An 18,711-nucleotide genomic window follows, 5' to 3' on the forward strand; every position below is an offset into this window, starting at 1 on the left:
TATGTATTATTGTAGGGTCTACCTTACAATATAAAGCGCCTTGAGGCGGCTGTTGTTGTGATTTGTATAAATGTATAAAACACAGCTCAAACACTGAGTCACTTAGAATATCCTTGTTTTTGAAAGAAAACTCTTTTCTCTTGCAAATGTAGAATTAGAAATATTTCAACAATAAATGATTACCCAGTCTTTAATATTTACAAAAGTCCTTTTCTAGTAGGCTTAATTCCTTTGGTCCAATGACACGAATCACCAACTGCAATCTTTCTTTAAAGAAAATTTCAATTTTTGTCCATAATCTACAATAAAAGCCGATTTATGAATCTACGTTTTTCTGAGCTATACCAGTTCACAAAGTACTCCAGATTCCTGAATCTCTCTCTCTTTTTTTTTTTTGTCCAAGTGAAAATGAACTGCAGTCAGCTAAATAGCAGAGCGTTACTACGCTCTCTTCTGCTTCTTTGTGTATTTCAAACAATGTTGATGGAGCTGAGATCATTTTGGAACTTGAAACAAATTAAAAACATAAAAAAAAAATAAAAAAAAATAAAAAAAAAGCTGTTATAAAGGAAATGACTGCAAATGATATACTGCCAAATTAGCATTATGAGGAAACCGATATTGGAGCCAGTACACACTTTACTTTAGAAAAATCATTTTTTCACAATTGTATTTATAGAGCAAAGTGCTGCATTATAAACTTGACCTGCATTAAATTGGGCTTTACAAGAATACAAAGACACAGCAGGATGAATTGAAGTCTATAGCTCGATCTGCACTTAACATGTCTTCAAGTGGTGGCTTCATTAAACGGTTCCCACAATACAATACTTTCGAAATAAAGAGTGAACAGGCAACTCCACAATGATGGGTGGTAACATATATTGGAAAGAAAAAAACAACAACTTCTGAGCCAAAATGTTAAAAGAACAAGAAAAGTAAAGAAACAAAGACACTGGGCAAAAACGGGGGGGGGGGGGGGGGGGGGGGGGGGGGAATTGGATGACAATTAATGACGAAACAAAAAGATGCTGGACAAGAGGCTTGACACCCTTTCAGGTATAGTGGAAGAGGTTTGGAGGGGGCTCTGCTAATGGAAAGAGAGATTTGGGTGTTTTATTGCCACACCGTGTGGATACTGCTTGATGAGGCACACTTCCCTTCAACAGGAAGATGACCTTCACTATGCAAAAACTATCTGGAAAAGAAGCAACAGCACTGTTCAACATAATTTGTGCTCATGGATAAGTAGATCCACTGTAATTTTATTAAAAGCAGTACACATTACTCATGATAGAGTCTTAACTACACAGTAAGTGAAAGGAGTGCTTAAAAAAAAAGAAACTTTTTGATTAAAAGGAAACAAGTTCCTACAAATGTTTTATTTCTCTTCACCATCAAATACAGGATGATTTAAGCTGCTGAAACATTCACTCTCCATTAGTCTGAACAGCTCCTCAAAAATTGTAAGAATGTACAAAGGAAACACCACGATCAAAATACAAAGGAAAAAAAAAGTATTATAAGGACATAAAAATTTACCTTCCTAGCAATTTACCTTTGCTGGATATTTATCATTATAGCACTGACAGGTAGCCACAAAAACCAATACTGACTATAGGTCAATGTGAAAATTCAGAGAACATGCTAGCACGTGTTCTTTAATGGTTTGTAGGTTGGAAAATGTCAGAAAAAGCAAGTACAACCGACAGTCACATGGAGATACACTGCATGGACAGAAGTACAGGGTTAAACGCTGGCAACAAGGTAGCCTGTGAAAGATCTTGCCTCTGATATATCACCACAATGATACGTGGTATTATTGCAAAGAGGAAGCGTTTAGCAGGTCCCCAACCTTTATTGGGCCACGGACCGGTTTATGTCCGACAATATTTTCACGGACCGGCCTTTAAGGTGTCATGGAAAAATACAACAAAATAAAACCAGTACCGGTACCAAAAAAAGATTTGTTCATAACACACGGGAAAAGATCCAGGGAAACAGAGTTAACGATAAAAAAGAAAATAGCACTAAAAACCAATAAAAACCCTGAAGACCATAAATTTCACACCCGGTCTGTGGCCCGGGGTTTGGGGACCACTGATTTAGCAAAAACTGCAACTTAGCAACAGTTTCTTTTTGGAGCGGGGTCACTGGCTGCATGGATACAAAGTGTGGAATATTTGCTGACAACCAAGTTCCAGACCTCCTCTACCATTAACATCAGCACAAAAACTGTAAGCCAGGAGTTTCATGGCATGTAGTCCCATGGCTGAGCAGCTCCTGTAGATGTAATCTACCCAGTACTTTTGTCTAAATACTGTACTTCAATATTTGACTCAAATCTAAAGTAACAAGTCTAAGTTTCAGTTTGCTATGCCAAATTATAAATATTTCAAAAGGTTACCACTTGTTAATCTTGATAACCCAGTCTTGGAGAGATATTCAAAATCCCATGCTGGTAAAGCTCGTCAGCTTGTTACAATGAACATAGCAGAACACGTAACAGGAGCTGAAAGCAGTTCCTAACATCTCGAGACAAACATTTTTACCGGGTGTCTGACATAACTGGAAGGGTGCGGTGGGGGACCCAACAATATATCAATATAATAATATATCGCTTCCCATACCAATGTCTTGATTTGGTGCTGTAAGGTAAATGTGTAGTGAAGAAACAGAAATGTGATGCATCATAACTGTCTTGTAATGAATAAAAACAAACCAAAAATAATAATCACTGCTGAATCACTGCATCATTCAACTGTTTTTGTAGGTGAAACATCACCATAGCATACTATAGTACATACTGTACAGTTCCTACCCATAGTTATCATCGTTTACTCATTGTGCCTGCATACAGGTCAGCACACACTGAGGACGGCAACATGTTATCATACATTCTTGTGTTCACTTAATATTTGTTATTTAAAACTGTAACATTTGTTTTAAAACGTCTTGATGCATTCTCAATCATCCAGGGAAGTAAATCTCCAAAACGTTGATTCTGTTTATCTGGACGTAGCGTTTTGTGGGAGAAACGTTTCATCACTCATCCAAGTGACTCAGTCTCAGCTGACTGCAGGTTTCCCCAATCTTATAAACAGTACATCTGCATAATGACTGAAACCAGCCCACTGAAGGAACAATGGGTTGGGAGGTCAGGAACAGACCACTGTTCCTTCAGTGGATGCAGATGTGCTGTTTCTCGTAGTGTTTCTCCCACAAAACGCTACGTCCAGATGAACAGAATCAACTTTTTGGAGATGTAACATTTGTTGGTACTGACTGTCAAATTGCAGGAATAACACCACTATTTTTTTGAGAACTTTGACTTTGTGTTTTTGTAACCTTATTTTAAAATTCCCTTAAACCAACTTAAAAGTTTATCTCACACAATAGAAGTCATTACGACTGCAAACCTGCCTACCCTTAAAAGCATCCCTTAAAATGCTATGGAACTATGGATCCACAATGAAAACCCCCCGCTTCATTCGGACCACAGAGGGAAGAATCATATTCTACAAAAAAGTAAACACTGAGGACAAGTTTAAATAAAAAGCATGTTCTGTAATTTTATCAATTACAAAATAAATGCCCAGGAAAGGTAGCGGGCTTGTAAACTGTAAAAACAATAATTAGGGCTCATTAACACAGATCCATGAATACCAAGAGAGGTTAGTATCTACGACGCTTGTTATTTGGTCCATCAAAGACTCCCCCCACAGGACTGCCCCTCCCAAATCCTGGAGCTGGTCCAGCCTGGGGGCCCAGTGGTGCTGGCTGCTGCGGCTGCTGCTGCTTTGGAGAGCCAGCATCGGGTCGCCCCACCATGGGTCCGCCTTGTGGGTATCTATCATTTCGCTGTGTTATCATGACGTTGGTGTTGTAGAAATGGTGGGAACATTGAAGGATTGATATAAAAGTTGTGTTGCAAGTATGAGAGAATTTTCCCCCCACAAAGACATGAACAGAGGCCAGAAGAGCAATGATGCAAGGAGCAGGATTTTCAAGAATGGGTTCAGTCAGTGTTTAGTTTGATCCAAGTGTCATCATCCAACAGTAAACGGGAGAGAAATAAACCACGTAGACAAAGGGAGAGAGAGGAATGAAACTGTTAGTTAGGTTTCCAGTTTTAATAAAGCTCGTAAAATCTTAATTTTTCCCAGTATAATGTTTTTAAGGCTTGGCTGATGTTCAATTACTTTTTAAAATCATTTTTAGAAATTTCTTGGAAGCCAAATGAAACTTTTCTTCTGGAAAAACATTTCTTTATTTCTCTATATACATTACCATGGCTCCATTCTCTGACATCAATGGTGTCCCCATTTTTGCTGTTCCCTCTGGGCCAGTGGGTCCTCCCCTTCCACTCATGCCCATCATTTGACCTTGGTTACCACTGGGCCCCGCAGAGGCCTGGTTATAGCCATCTACACGCAAAACAACGGAGCATTGGTTGGTCTTTTGGTAGTTTAGTGTAATTAATGTAAATCAACGGTAGCTTAAAGACAGAGCTATTGTTAATATTTTAAAAGTTAACATTGGTTTTTGGTCAAAAGGTAAAAGATCCTGGAGTCTACGAGATGTACTCGAGCAACAAAAAGGGAATTACTATTTTGAGAAATTTCATAGGAATCCATCCAAATCTTCATCAGCATCACAGTTAAAACCAGGATGTCAACCTCAGAGTGACATAAACAAGATAAAGCCAAAGTCACCAGAATAATGAGGATACATCACCCAAATGTTTTTGCAGAATTTCATGGCAATTCAACAATGAACCAACTAAATGACCGACAAGACCATAATACTTGAGATAAAATAAATAAATATATTTTACAACCAAAAACCAACGTTAAGTTAAAATAGTGGACAAGGACTATGTTCCGACAGAATTATAAAGGCTGCCTCATGGTAAGTAAAAGACAGAAAATAAATAAATAAAAATAACACCAACTCCTAAAGTCCATAGATTTCTAATAACCCTTGGATTGCACATCACCATAATCACAATAAATACAGAGCTGGAGAAGCTAGATAGTAATAGTCAACTACCCCCCCCCCCCAAAAAAAAAAGACTTCTACAAACATGTGATTCATTATTTAACCCCCACCTCAAAAGACTGTACATTTCTGGAGCTAATAATCAACTTGACTTGAAAATTACTCTCAATTCAGAATCAATGATCAACATAATCCTATTTACTGAATTAGGCCAATATTTCTTTTACATGATAAAAGATGTGAGCAAAAAATAAAGAAAATCATTCTTTAAGAAAATCAATCATACTTCTAAATTATAGGAGATAGAAAGAGCATTGTACACAAGTTTTCAAGCATTTTGAATGAGGATTAATCACCATTTGAAAACTGACTATTATCAGAATACAAATTAAATAAACAAATAAAACGCATACTACATATTTTACTTTGCATTCAGGTATAATCAACATGACTAGATCAGCGAAGGCAGTTTAACTAACACAAACATCTACATATCCCCCATCAATAGTTTCAGAGCAACATCATAATTCTGCCAGACTCTTATTTACAAACAATGCCATACATTCAGTGTATTCATATATTATTTCATTTACTGGTTAAAGTAGCATACTCAGAAAAGAACTTTATGGAGTTGTCACTGGGACAGGCGAAAGTGATATCAAAGAAAACAAATTAAAGAAAGTTGTTCAAAGTGTATCTAACGCCATTTATATATTAAAACAAATGACATGTGTTAAAGAAGCAGTGTGCAGGACTTGGTAGAGATCAGGTAGCAGACTGGAACCAACTACAGTATTTGTACTTCACTCTGTACATATATATTAGAAACATAGAGCTCAGTGTTTGGGTATTATTGGACACTGCAGAAAAATGACACTATGACAGGCCTAGTGAAAGTGGATCTGTTGTTTCCATGTACAAAAGAAGCGTTTCTTCTAAGCTAACAAAAATATACGAAATTACATGGGTTTCTACACTAATGAAAACACGATTAAGGATACTATTCAATTTCCTCTTACTTACATAGTAGTAACTTTAATTGTGAGATTTTGGAGATGCTACACATCTACCTTAACAGTTCCCCAATTTTTCCATCTTGTTGCATTAAAATGTTTTCTGTGACAGCTTGCACACTGTTTTAGCATTAGCTAAACCTTGATGGAACATAAAAGACTGTCATACATAGGGATGGGTACCGGTGTCCGGTGCCATGATGGCACCGGTTCTGACATAAACGGTAGTAACCAGACCGAAAAGCAGCGCACATTTCGGTGCTTTATTTCGGTGCTTTTTTTCCCTGAGCTGTGATACACTTCTAGCCAATCATTTTACGTTTCCGAGGATAGTAGGCGGGTCCAGGTACATACGTTCTTTTAGAGCAGAGCTACAGATTAAAAATGCCCAAGGCGAAGCGGTCAAAAGCCTGGCTGTACTTCACAGCAAAATATGCAAACTCAGCAGCCTGCAACAAGTGCTTTAAGCTGATACTGTGATACTGTCAAAGGAGGTAACACCAAGAATCCGATTAAACACCTGGCGACGCATAGCGTTTCTTTTTAAAAGCCCAGAAATGCGCCGTATTTGATAGCTTGCTGCGAGACCTCACACCGAGCGCATCTACTGCGGGTGGGTTGCCTGTTATGCAACATCCCCCAAAAACACGAAGAGGAGAGTCCTGGCCCCTAGCCCTGTCAGTGTAGCAGAAATGATAAGGATGATGGCAGCAGCAGCCGTTCTTCTCTGCGTGAGTAGCTTAATGTTGTTCGTGTGTAATTTACGTTGAGTAGGCTAACCACGTTATTACATTAATGCATGTAAGGTGAACTAGCAAACATCATCATAGCTACATGCGGCTGTCTTCTTGTTTGATGGCAGATACTCCCTTCACCCTGGCCAAAAAGGCTAAAATGACCAAAGAAAAAGTGGAAAACAGTTAAACATGAGAGGTTTTTGGATAAAGTTTGTGTTTTTTTCCATTGTTTAAGCACTGCTTCCAGCCAAGAGTGATACCATATATGCCCCATAGCTGCAGAAAAGGCTAACATTGTTATCTTTTTACAAAAAACCAGCTGAACATGAGAGGTTTTTGGACCAATTTTGTGTTCTCCATTCTTTAAGCACCGGTTTGAGCACCGTTTGAGCACCGGCACCGTTTCAAAAGTACCGGTTTGGCACCGGTATCGGATAAAACCTAAACAATACCCATCCCTAGTCATACATTATAACACTGCACTGGATGTCATGGATCTCTTACAGCAATCCACAAAGTTACCAAAGACAGATTAAGGTAGGGCAGGCAAGTTACAACTAGCTAGCTAACGAATCGTCACTTGTGTCTTGGATAATTTTTAGTTATTAAAGTAAAAAAAATATATTAACCATTGCTATGTACAGTTACATAATTGATTGTTAATTAAAATCAATACTGTTTATTATTAAAGTTAATATCATGGATCACATTAGCTGATAAAGTAATTTGTAAAGCTACTAAACTAGCATTTCCACTCACACAGCAATAACGTTAGCAAGAATTGATGGTGCTATAACTTAGCTAAACTACATGAATTTGATGGTGCCAACAATGCCTGATGACCTGACATTACTTTTACAAAGAACATGAATTTAGCAGCTGATGAGCTCCAGAAGTGAAATTCATCCTGTAACAGAAATCACTCACCAACATTACCCAATACAAGGCCAACTATAAACTGAAGCCCCTGCTTGGGTCGCCCGTTTTATCTAATACATTACAACACTAATTACTCTTGCTTTTTCGAGGCACTAAAGAAGGCCGTTATGGAGCAAGCACAGACAAAATGGCTTTTATTTTTGCAGAAAAATTGCAAGCTCCATTAAGCTTCTGTTAAGCTCCATTATAGTCTGTTCACAGATTGCAGAATTATTCATGTATTCAGATGCTTCTATATTGGCAGAGTTAGAGTACCACCAGACGCTTGCCCTAAATCTACAGTGTACCAAAAGCTTTGTAATATTAAGCTTCTTTAAAAAAAACTGAGGAATACTTTGACTTTTTAAAAATAATAGAGAAAAAAAAATCATGTCAAATGTATGACACCTGCAAATCATTTTTTTAAAGCACTGTAGATAGTTACACTGAAAAGCACACATTACGAACCAGATACAGTACTCTCTTTAAATGAAGTTAGCTAGACATTTTGCTATGAGTTATTGAGTTGCTATGAGACATTTAAATGAGTTACTGCAGAATGGTTTATAAGGTGATGTGCAATCCTAGGTTATAGTCTTTATGCTAAACAGCTAACATTAAGATTAATGTGTCGAGTCTATATAATGAGAATCCACAGTCCCCAGCCCCTCATCCTGCACTCAGAAGATCACAAATTGTTGAAGACATGATTTGTATTCCCAACATGAAAGAAAAAGAATTAAGTCTGCATGTACTGCAAGGCTAAAGGCCAAGACTTGTACAACTTAAAATATCACATAAATGAATATGTTTTTAACATTTATTATCTATTATGTCAGACCCACACAGAGCTGAGGATGAAGGCTCAGAGACCCAGTAGTTCTCAAACTATCAACCCCACCACCCTAAGAGACAGTACCCATTCAGCACACTGTAAATTCTTGTTAGTATCAAGTCCATGTTATTGTGAGGAACATAGTTTATTTTTACTGCTGTGTACTGCATCCCAACTGACTCCATTTCCAACTGAAAAAGCATTAAAAACACTCCAATATATGTTAATTGCAGTGTTGGAAATAAGCCACTAGGAATGCAAGAAGAATAAACCTGAAACATGAAAACAAATCACTTGATCTGGTTTTTGTATTAACCAGTCCTTACACAATGATGCCCATACCTCCCATATTAATGGCTCCACGAGGGCCCAGCTCACCCACTCTCATTTCCTGTTCTCTCTGGAAGAAGTGAAGAGAAGCCTTCAGAATAACACTGCTAAAATACAAACGCTCAGCGGAGAGCCAACTGCAGAACACTCACACTCACAAATCATTACATTTCCACACAATGGCAGACAAGCAATCTCACACTTGGATGAATAGCAGTTGTAGTAAAGCTAGAATTTAGTGTTAGCTTTAGTGCTTCTTTGACTCTATTCAAACAAGGACAAATTACTTTTGTAAAAATATGTATCAAATAAAACTGTTAATATCTGACACACCAAGTTGGCAAATTTCATAAAGCACGTTCTTCATATGTGAATCCAAGGACGGCATGGTGACTGCAACAATACTGTAAGGGAGCCTTCATTTGTAGTAATTTATCAAGTTACAGAATGTCAAGGATGGAGAACAAAGTAAATAGAGTCCATTTTGCCTCTCTCTCGACCAATAACAACAGTTTTTGCAATACAGACCCGCGTCAGTATAAAAATGAAAGCACTTGGACATATCTGAGTACAGCATGTACAAGTGCATTTCTCCTTTAAATAATTAAAAATATTATATATAAATACAATATAACTGGTTTGTAATTTTTGTAAATCCAAAAATGTTGTTCTGAAGTTCTTTCCTTGTTTTTTTTTTTTTTTTTTTTTTTTTTACATAAACATATCATATAACAACTAGTGTTGTAATTTTTGGTTTGCATTGGAAGCTAAGCACAAAACGCACACAGTCACCATATTTACCCAAAGTCAAAAATCTATGTACATGTACATTAATGGTAGCAGACAGGCGAGGATTTGGTGATACCCGCTTAAAAGGTCATTTTGGTGTGTCCGACCCCATGGTCACGCTCGCTTTTCCACACGCACACAACACCCCTACTAAGACATTTCATTTACACACACACACACACACACACACACACACACACAACACCCCTACTAAGACATTACTAAGACACACACACATAATCCTGCAGACACAAAAAGTAATTAAGATTCAAAACAGACCAAATCTAGTATGAGAAAACATAAAAAAAAAATAATGTTCTATTTTAATATAAAGTAAAACTTGTATGAGTAGGTCGATATGCACATTTCCACAATTAAATCACAATCTATACAACAGACTTTCATAATACAGTTCAACAACAACCATGAATGTGGCCTACATCAAAGATATCATTGGAGAAGGTGGGAGAGGAAACAAGTTACTGGAAATACTGTGATTCTAAACTTCTGTACCATTTACTGTACTTACCTTTTAAATGGTCACTATGAAAAACTGACTGACACTAGAAAACTGACTAAAATTGCACTAAAGTATCTATCAAACAGTGATTATTTTACTGCTACTTTAAACTCTAGAGAGCAACAAATGCAAGATTTAGATTCTTGGGAGACAATAAAACCTACAACATTGTACTACAACCTACACCTAAGTACTACAAATTATAAGGACATGAGCAAGTTTAAAAAAATATTTTACTCATCATTGCAAGATATTACTATTATGTGGATATATACTATATCCACATTAAGTGGCAAATGTCCTGACAAACAAAACATGAAACCCTCTTAGTTGTCTGGTTAATACAAAGTGGTTTCTAATTGCTCTTTCTCAGGTATTCTACTACAAAAATATTCATGTTCATTGACACTTCCATTTTTTGTACTGTATTTTTTGATTACTACTCTGACTAAAAGTCATAAGAGACAGATGGCAGACATTGGTAGGTCTAAGTACATTTGTTCAGCATCCATTTGCTATGTGAAAGTAAAGAGACGCCAACAGGACCTTTAAACACAGCAAAGGACACGAAGAGAAAAGTTATAACAGAAATCAATAAAATGCAGTATCATACGAACAGCTACACACCTACATGACAGCATAGTCAGATCATTACAAATAGTCACTGCTGTTAACACTAAATGTTGCTTTTTACCAGCTGATCATATACAGAGCCCTCAGCATGTTTAAAAACGAGATATTTATAGACTCTGTAAAGATATTTTCAAAGTTAAGCCCTACATGTTACACTTTAATAAGATAGAACAGGTTGGGGTGGATGTCACATGTTTTATTACATAACTAATATTTTCTTTTTAAATCGTAGCAAAAATGTCTATGTAGCAAAAACTCTATTCACACAACCTGTATTGAGATCATGAGAACTTAATTTAGAAACTGGCAGTGCAACAGAGCTACACTATTTGACTTCAGATTTTGTTTAGTGCATGTGCATCCTGCTAACTGAAACGAAACTAAGGCACATCCTTACAAAAAGGTGGATTGCCACATAAGACTGTTGAGCACTAAGACATTAATAGCTTAATTACCTAAAACAACACTTCTGCAAAAATACTGCTAATACTTAATTTTTATTTTGTATAAAAGCTTTTTGTAGTTCTTTAAGAAAATAAAAAATTAAATAGACCCCTTTTAAAAGATAAAAATAAATCAGCTTAAAGTTTTGAAAACATTGTCATGATCTTCTGAGCTCAGCATCTGAACTACACAAAGTCTGAGACGGATGTAGTTTCTATGAGGGTCCTAACTACGACCAGTCTTGCAGTCATATTTTCTTCCTTCATTACAATTTTATTTATTTAAATAAATAACTAAATAAGAACAATCAAAAAACGCCAAGAGTCGATTAACAATCCTCACAATAGTGGAGCAGTTATAGCTGCATATACATTTGGGATGTGTTTGTTAAAGATAACACGTTTAAATAACAACACATCTAAACCCAGTTTCTTAAACCATGCTGGTGGTTTACAGCGTAATGTGTGATTAGAGATTTAATGATGCATTGGACAGATTAGGCTATGTTATTCCATACTGTTAGCAGACACATAAATGTGGCACAGCCAATTAATTTTTGCTTTATGAGGAAAAAGAAAAAAAGAAAGAAAGAAAGAAACAAATTAACACCAACATGCTGAACATGTATCACTGACTATGTTACGACAACAAATAAGGCTTACTGTAAATCCTTTATTATTTAACTTAGGAATAAATATACATAAACTACATATACATTAATATGGTATTAAAAAAAATATTGTAGGTCACCATTTATTGAGTACTAACTACGAACAAACAGTTTTCTCTATACATATTTACATTGTTGAAATGCCTAATAAGCATTTCAGGAACTATGTGAATTCTACATCAATCTCAATAATCATGCATTTTGAACCCCCACTGACAACTCTGAGTATTCAATGGCTCTGACTGCAACTAATAAAGCATTACAAGCTTTCATAAACAGGAGATGAAGTCAAATAAAGCTTGAAGTAGAGCTGGGCGATAGAACGATAACGATATGTATTGCGATATAACTTTTTCTCGATAGAAAAATTAAACTATTGCGATAGACCTCGCCGCTCTTGTCCTCTTAAAAAAAAAAGAAAAAAAGAACAGCCAATCCAAATTAAGTAGCGCAGAGCCGAACCAATCACAGCCGCAGCGTCACGTCACGTGACTTGTTACGTACAGCACAAGTGCCAAGCCGCACATGTGTATTTGTTTGGGAAGCAGCCAGCCACCGTACCGCCCGGGTAATGGAGGAACCGAGCGTGCTGACTAGAAAAATCAACCGAGCGTGACCGAAGAGAAAACAGATGATGGTTCCAATGCCGGAGAGATTGTCGAACGGAAGAGCCATAGAAGTTCCGTAGTGTGAAGGTATTTCGGCTATTTCAAGTCTGACAAAAAACAGAGTAGCGTGCACTGTAAATTGTGCCGAAAGCAAGTCTGGAAATACAATAAACTGGTGCATGCGCTACGTCCACACGTACCCGGGTATTTTTGAAAACGCAGATTTTTCTATCCGTTTGCACCTTTCGTCCACACGTAAACGGCGTTTTTGGTCACTGAAAACGAAGATTTTTTAAAAACTCCAGCCAGGGTGGATATTTTTCAAAACTCCGTTTTTGCATTTACGTGTGGACTAGAAAAACGGAGAAAACGCAGCGTCAAAGGTGTGCACATTTTTTGACGTCACACTGTGCGCCACGTTATTGTTTCGGTGAAATGAATTTCTACAATACTGTTACTGTTAATTCTACTCTCTGCAGTGTTTAAATGCTTACATATACACACAGTTACTGTCCCTCCACACATACGACTGGGTTCTGCTTCTACGCCCCAGCTTTGTTTACTTTTTCCCACCGAGGCTTCTAGACTTCTGATTGGCCAACATTTCTGCACGGGTTAGGAATCTAGCGCCACCTGCTGCTTTGGCATGTTCATAGCAGCGTTTCCCTTCATTTCTGCCTTTATGTGTGGACGGGATTATTTTTTAAAACGAAAACGGAAAATCTCAGTTTTCAAAAATACCCGTGTACGTGTGGACGTAGCCTCAGTCTCTGACTGGAAGCGCTAATTCGTCATTCGGCTTTTGTCAGACTAAAGTAACTGTTAAAACTGTTTGAAAAGCTCAGCTATACAACAAGGAGAGATTGAGAATTTCCTTTTAGTTCTCAGTTTATTTGATATTGACAAAAGTTAGTCAATTTTGTCTGTTCTTCTGTAAAACAAACTAAGATTTATTTTTAGAATTAATATTTTGTTTCTAAGTGGAATTGACAATTTAGTCTGTTTCGTTTGTTCTATTTTGAAACTTAAACGCTTTAGCGGCTGCCTTTTGTGTAGTTTGCAATATTTGCCTTTATTTATCTGAAAAAGCCTCATGTTCCTTAAGTACATCTACCCTGTTGACTTATGGGAAATAAATATTTAAATCAAAACAAGCTGCTGATTATTTCACATTTTACTTGTGAGCAACTGCACTTTTAAATCTTACAAATATAGTCATTTGGCTTATATCGTGATATATATCGTTATTGCCTGAAATGAAAAAAACATTTCGTGATATGAAAAAATCTTATATCGCCCAGCTCTAGCTTGAAGTCAAATAAAGCTTGTAGAAAAACTACAAAAAAAATATAGTGAGTCAGATTCTTGTCAGTTGAAGTGACGCAAAATGAATCCAAACAGGAAAAACATGTTCTGCTCAGCAAAGACCACAGGCTGTATATAAAATATAAACACAGCCACCGGGTCAGGGAAGTGAAGCTAATCTTGACGTTCCCTCACTATCACTGAGGGCTGCTACATGTTAGCTATTTGTATTAACTTGTTAGTCGTATAAACTGGGTACAAAGTTAATATACCAGTGAACTCCAGTCACAGAAATGTTTTGAATCATGAAATTTCATCAGTGTCGTCATTTGTTAGAAAATTTGTGTTTTCTGCTTATTTTTGCATAAGTTGGCTTATTTTACAGTTACAGAACGAAAGATTCCAACTTACAGTTTTGGCAAATAGAAGAATTTGAATGCTATTTATATATCTACAATGCACACAATAGTGTTGGTATGACCAAGTGCTGTGACCAGAGAAAGGGAAACAGTTATCATTCCTAATAATATCACTTATTAAAGTTAGCAAGCTAGCCTGTGATACCTGACCTTTAAGTGGTGTAACTTCTTGTTCCAAATAACCACTTCGGTAACAGCCACATGCCAAGCTCGCAGTTTCCAAAAAATAATATTTCTTTCACTAGTTTGACAAAAGAGCATGCAGCACTTTTCCTACTAATCAAATTTGCTGTCAAACTAGATTTCTACACAAGTCTGACTATAAAAGAAATGTCAGTTCTGGGGATGTTTCTATAAGGATAGCGACCTGAAGCACAAACTAAACCCAACATTTGTGCATGTGGTCTGACATACTCACACTACTTCTGCTCTTAGAAGCCAAAAATGATAACTTCAACCAACCCAGCGTGTTAAAATTATGGGTTATTTTGGAACTGATGTATGAAGTACAGGATACATCGTCATATTAAAACTACTTCCTCAAGAAAGGAATAAAAGTGATTGCAACAGATAAGACACACTACTAGTAACAAAGTCCAACAACTGAAGGTTATGAAGTAAGATGTAAAGGTACAGCTCTGTATTGATGGCTATACAGGGTGTATCACACTACTTAGGTAGTTTCATCAAAGTCAATAAGTCAATCTCTTTATATTCCTACATTTAGACCTTTGAAAATGAACTATAAAACAAAACAAAATCTATGGTGCGATGTGACATGCATAAATATACAGGTTGTGTATGTAAGTATTAAGTAAGAAAGTATTAAAAAAACACCAGCCTTTAGGTTACATTACTGGCAGATGCTATTAATTTTAGGTGGCTGTGTACCCTCACATCAGTATAGAAAGTAACCAGGCAGGTGGATGTATGTGCTCCATCTGTACTCACGTTTTCCATGTAGTTTGGTTTGAAGCCATCTGGTTGGCGTCTCAGGTCCTCCTGCTCTCTGTGCCTCATCAGCTCCTCCTCCCTCCTCCTCCTCTCCTCCTCGTGCCTACAAAGCAAAGAGTGAACAATGTGTGAACAATTGCAGATCGATTAACACAAACCTCAATGAGCTTTAAAAGAAAGCATCTTATCGTCAGATTGATTCTAGTCCAGTAATTTTCATTTATTTTTAATATGTAAACAACCAAAATAAATGGGACAAGTGGGGTAAAAATGAACCACGACTTTTAACCTAACAGATCTGTGCCTCGAGAGAAGCAAAACAATATCATTTGGCCCTTTACAGTAAATACTAATCACATTAACCGCTTAAATAAAGAAGCACACCTCATCTCTATCTGCTTTCGTCTCTGTAGCTCTTGGTTGCGAAGCTCCTCAAGTCTCCTCAGCTCCTCCTGACGTCTCATTAGGTCTAGATCAATGACAGTAAACGTAAAAAAGTTCATCCAAGAAATGAGAGACTCACTGGAAAGGCAACTGATTGTAAGGCTACATTATATTGCATGATATTTATTTTCACCAAGTTCTGTGAAATAACAATTTTTCTTTCTTTAATTTTTTAAATCAGAGAAAACACTAACAGTATTATTAACCAGTTCATTTCGGAAAGGTCCATATACTTTTCTTCCATCTAAATATATGCGAAAAGCTGATTAGCATCTCCAAAACATTACTAGATATTATCCACATTAGCAGGCTGGTATTAAACTCCATATGTAAAAATGAGCAATAAAGGTCACAGATCACACCTTGTCTCATTAACATGAGCTGATGTTCATGCTTGGCTGACTCCAGCTCGGCCTCCAGTTTCTCTTTAGCCTCTTTAATGTTCCTGTCCACCTGGTCCCTCTGCTGTTTCTCCATCTCATCAAGAGCTTTCCAACGAGATGAGAACTCAAACTCAAACGTCCCGGGCTGAGCAAAACGTGGCTTCTGTTCTCGTTCCCTGAGGAGAAAATGCAAGTACTGTCAATAAATCCGAATTATAGCATTCCTCTGATACGGACCTTCAGTTGTCTACAACAGTATCAAAGGAAGGAAACAAATCCACTGAATTACGATGTGACTGCAAAATGACTCATTGCTTACTTATAGTACTTCGGAGTCTTTTGGAGCAGTTTTTCAGAAAGACCATCCTCATCATCAAAGTGTTCTGCAGGTTCCACAATGGCAGGACAGGGTGTTCTGAAAAAAGTGAAGAAACTGTTAATTCTAACATTAGCAGATATTATCGTATGTACAGAATGATTATTTACACAGAACTACTGTATAGTTCTGTGTAAATAATCATTCTGTACATACGAAAATTTTTTAATCCTACAACCGTTTATAACTTGCATAGTTCACATTTCTGTATAACTGTATATCTCATATTTCTGTATAGTTTTTTTTATTTCATATTTATATCCTGTTCATAGCCTGTACATAGCTTGTACTCACTACAGCCTGTACATACTTATAGTTATAGAATATTCACAACATACTTCATACCGTGTACATTGTAACATACCATAATAGACCCATTTCTGTAATATACTTACATATCTATATTATTGCTAATATATATTGTAATATATATATATCACTAAAGCACTTCTGGATGGATGCAAACTGCATTTCGTTGCCCTGTACCTGTGCATGTGCATTGACAATAAAGTTGAATTCTATTCTATTCTATTCTATTGGTTAATAAAATTTGGGAGATCCGCATATATGCATTTGGCAACCTGTTTTGCCAAATGCCATGAGGACAGTTAATTTTCCACTGGACAATCTCCTCTTATTTTAAAAATTCAGTCACTTCTCACCAGCTATCCCCAGCCCTTCCTGGCCTGCATTTTTTGCACAACTGCTGGCTCACTGTCCATGCTGCTATTCGAGCATTTCTCAGTACCCTTCAGCTGCTTCTCCAGATGGACTCCAGCTCCATTATCTTGGACTGCAGCTTCTTGACATCTCCTCCATGCTGTAGGGTCTGTTAGAATGTTCAGTAGGAGGAAAACTGCTTCATGTGATGCTAAGCTACTACTACTGTCACCAGCTGAAGTCCCAGGAGATTTAGTTAGGATTTCATTTGTGTGACAACTCTCACCGGAGAATGATTTGATTATATTGCTCACATATTTGTGACAAAGTGATTATGGAAATAAGTTCTGAAAGCATGTCCAATTTGTGCAGACTCATGTATCTGTACACTCAGACTTACTGTATTAATCCTATGAAACATCGCCACAGGAAGTACTGGGGATACCGATGAAGGGTGACAAAATTAATCCTAAAACCATCTTTTTCACTTCTATAATGGCAAGGACCTAATGTGGTGTTGCTGCATTTTTAAAATAAAAACAAGTTACTTTAAAGAACCGAATGTAATTACAAACTCAACACCAGAATGAACATATTCAAATGTTTTCAGCTCATTAAATAGCCTCATCCCTCTGCTCCTTACGTGGTCAGCAACAGTGCTCCCTCGGTGCAGCGCTCCAGAGCTTTACGCGCTGCTACTTTGCTTGCAAACTCCACAATGCCTCTCCCAGTGGGACGACCTCGATCATCTGTCACAGCAATAGCCCGTTCCACTGGTCCAAACTGGGAAAACGCCTGAGGATACAGCGAAGTTAGGTAACCATAAATGCATAAATCATTGTAGCAATACATGCAGATTTTACTAAGTAGTTTTCTTCTCTTGTCTACTCTACCTGTTCCAGCAGTTCATTTGTCACCACAGGCAGCAGATTGCGCACTGTGAGCGCAGAACCGTGTGTGGCAAAGCGGACTCTGATTGGTCGATTATTCAAAATAGTCCCATCCAGCTCGACTTTAGCGATCTCTGCTACAGTTCGGGTTTCCTGAAGGGATAAAGACGCATTCCCTCAACATTGCTTTCACGCAACATTGTTAAAGTGTGCCTGACATAACGTATAGGATGTAGAATTGCAAAAAAATAAATAATTTACTCTCAAATATAAGACGCTACCTTCCAATATATATTAATTAGTAATGCTACATAAAAGCTTGCTATATGTGTGTGTGTTTATTATATTTGAGGCTTCACGTTAAAACCAACAAGTAGAACTATTTTCCATACCAAACGAATGAAGCCGAAGCCCCGCTCTCTGTTGATGAACACCTCGTTGACGTTCCCATATTTAGAAAACAGGTTTTTGAACTCCTCCTCTGGAATATCCGTCGGGAGACTGCCGACAAAAAGACGGGAGCGCTGAGTGAACGTCTTTTCACCGGGCTTTCGGAAACTAGTAATGTCTAGGGTCATTTCTGTCGGGCCTTCGCCGCTTCCTTCCACAGCTCCTTCCATTTGTTCAGTAACGGGGGACTGCCTCGGCGGCGGGGCCGGGCTGTCTTTGTTCGCCGATGTCTGCTCCGCCGCCGGTGAGTCGGTTCCGCGTCTCGCCGGTTGAGGAGAATTGTTGCTTTGCATGTTAACTTGTTGCATATTTCGATTAGCCATGCTTGGAAT

The 18,711-nt window shown here is 37.5% G+C and overlaps 1 protein-coding gene across 1 annotated transcript; it reads right to left on the reverse strand.

The window, feature by feature from the left end:
* Positions 1-344: 344 nt before the first annotated feature.
* On the reverse strand, positions 345-18,708 carry pspc1 (paraspeckle component 1). The gene is made up of 10 exons (XM_085397838.1): positions 18,322-18,708; positions 17,933-18,082; positions 17,683-17,834; positions 16,323-16,418; positions 15,983-16,179; positions 15,561-15,645; positions 15,174-15,279; positions 8,847-8,904; positions 4,291-4,427; positions 345-3,861 (listed from the first exon to the last, which is right to left on the reverse strand). The coding sequence occupies exons 1-10, from the start codon at positions 18,700-18,702 to the stop codon at positions 3,676-3,678; spliced, it is 1,548 nt and encodes a 515-aa protein (XP_085253964.1). The 5' UTR covers positions 18,703-18,708; the 3' UTR covers positions 345-3,675.
* Between the last annotated feature and the right edge of the window lie 3 nt (positions 18,709-18,711).

Source organism: Rhamphochromis longiceps, linkage group LG23 (assembly GCF_057381845.1).
Source record: "Rhamphochromis longiceps isolate RC_006_pf linkage group LG23, R_longiceps_female_GT1.1, whole genome shotgun sequence".
NCBI lineage: Eukaryota > Metazoa > Chordata > Actinopteri > Cichliformes > Cichlidae > Rhamphochromis > Rhamphochromis longiceps.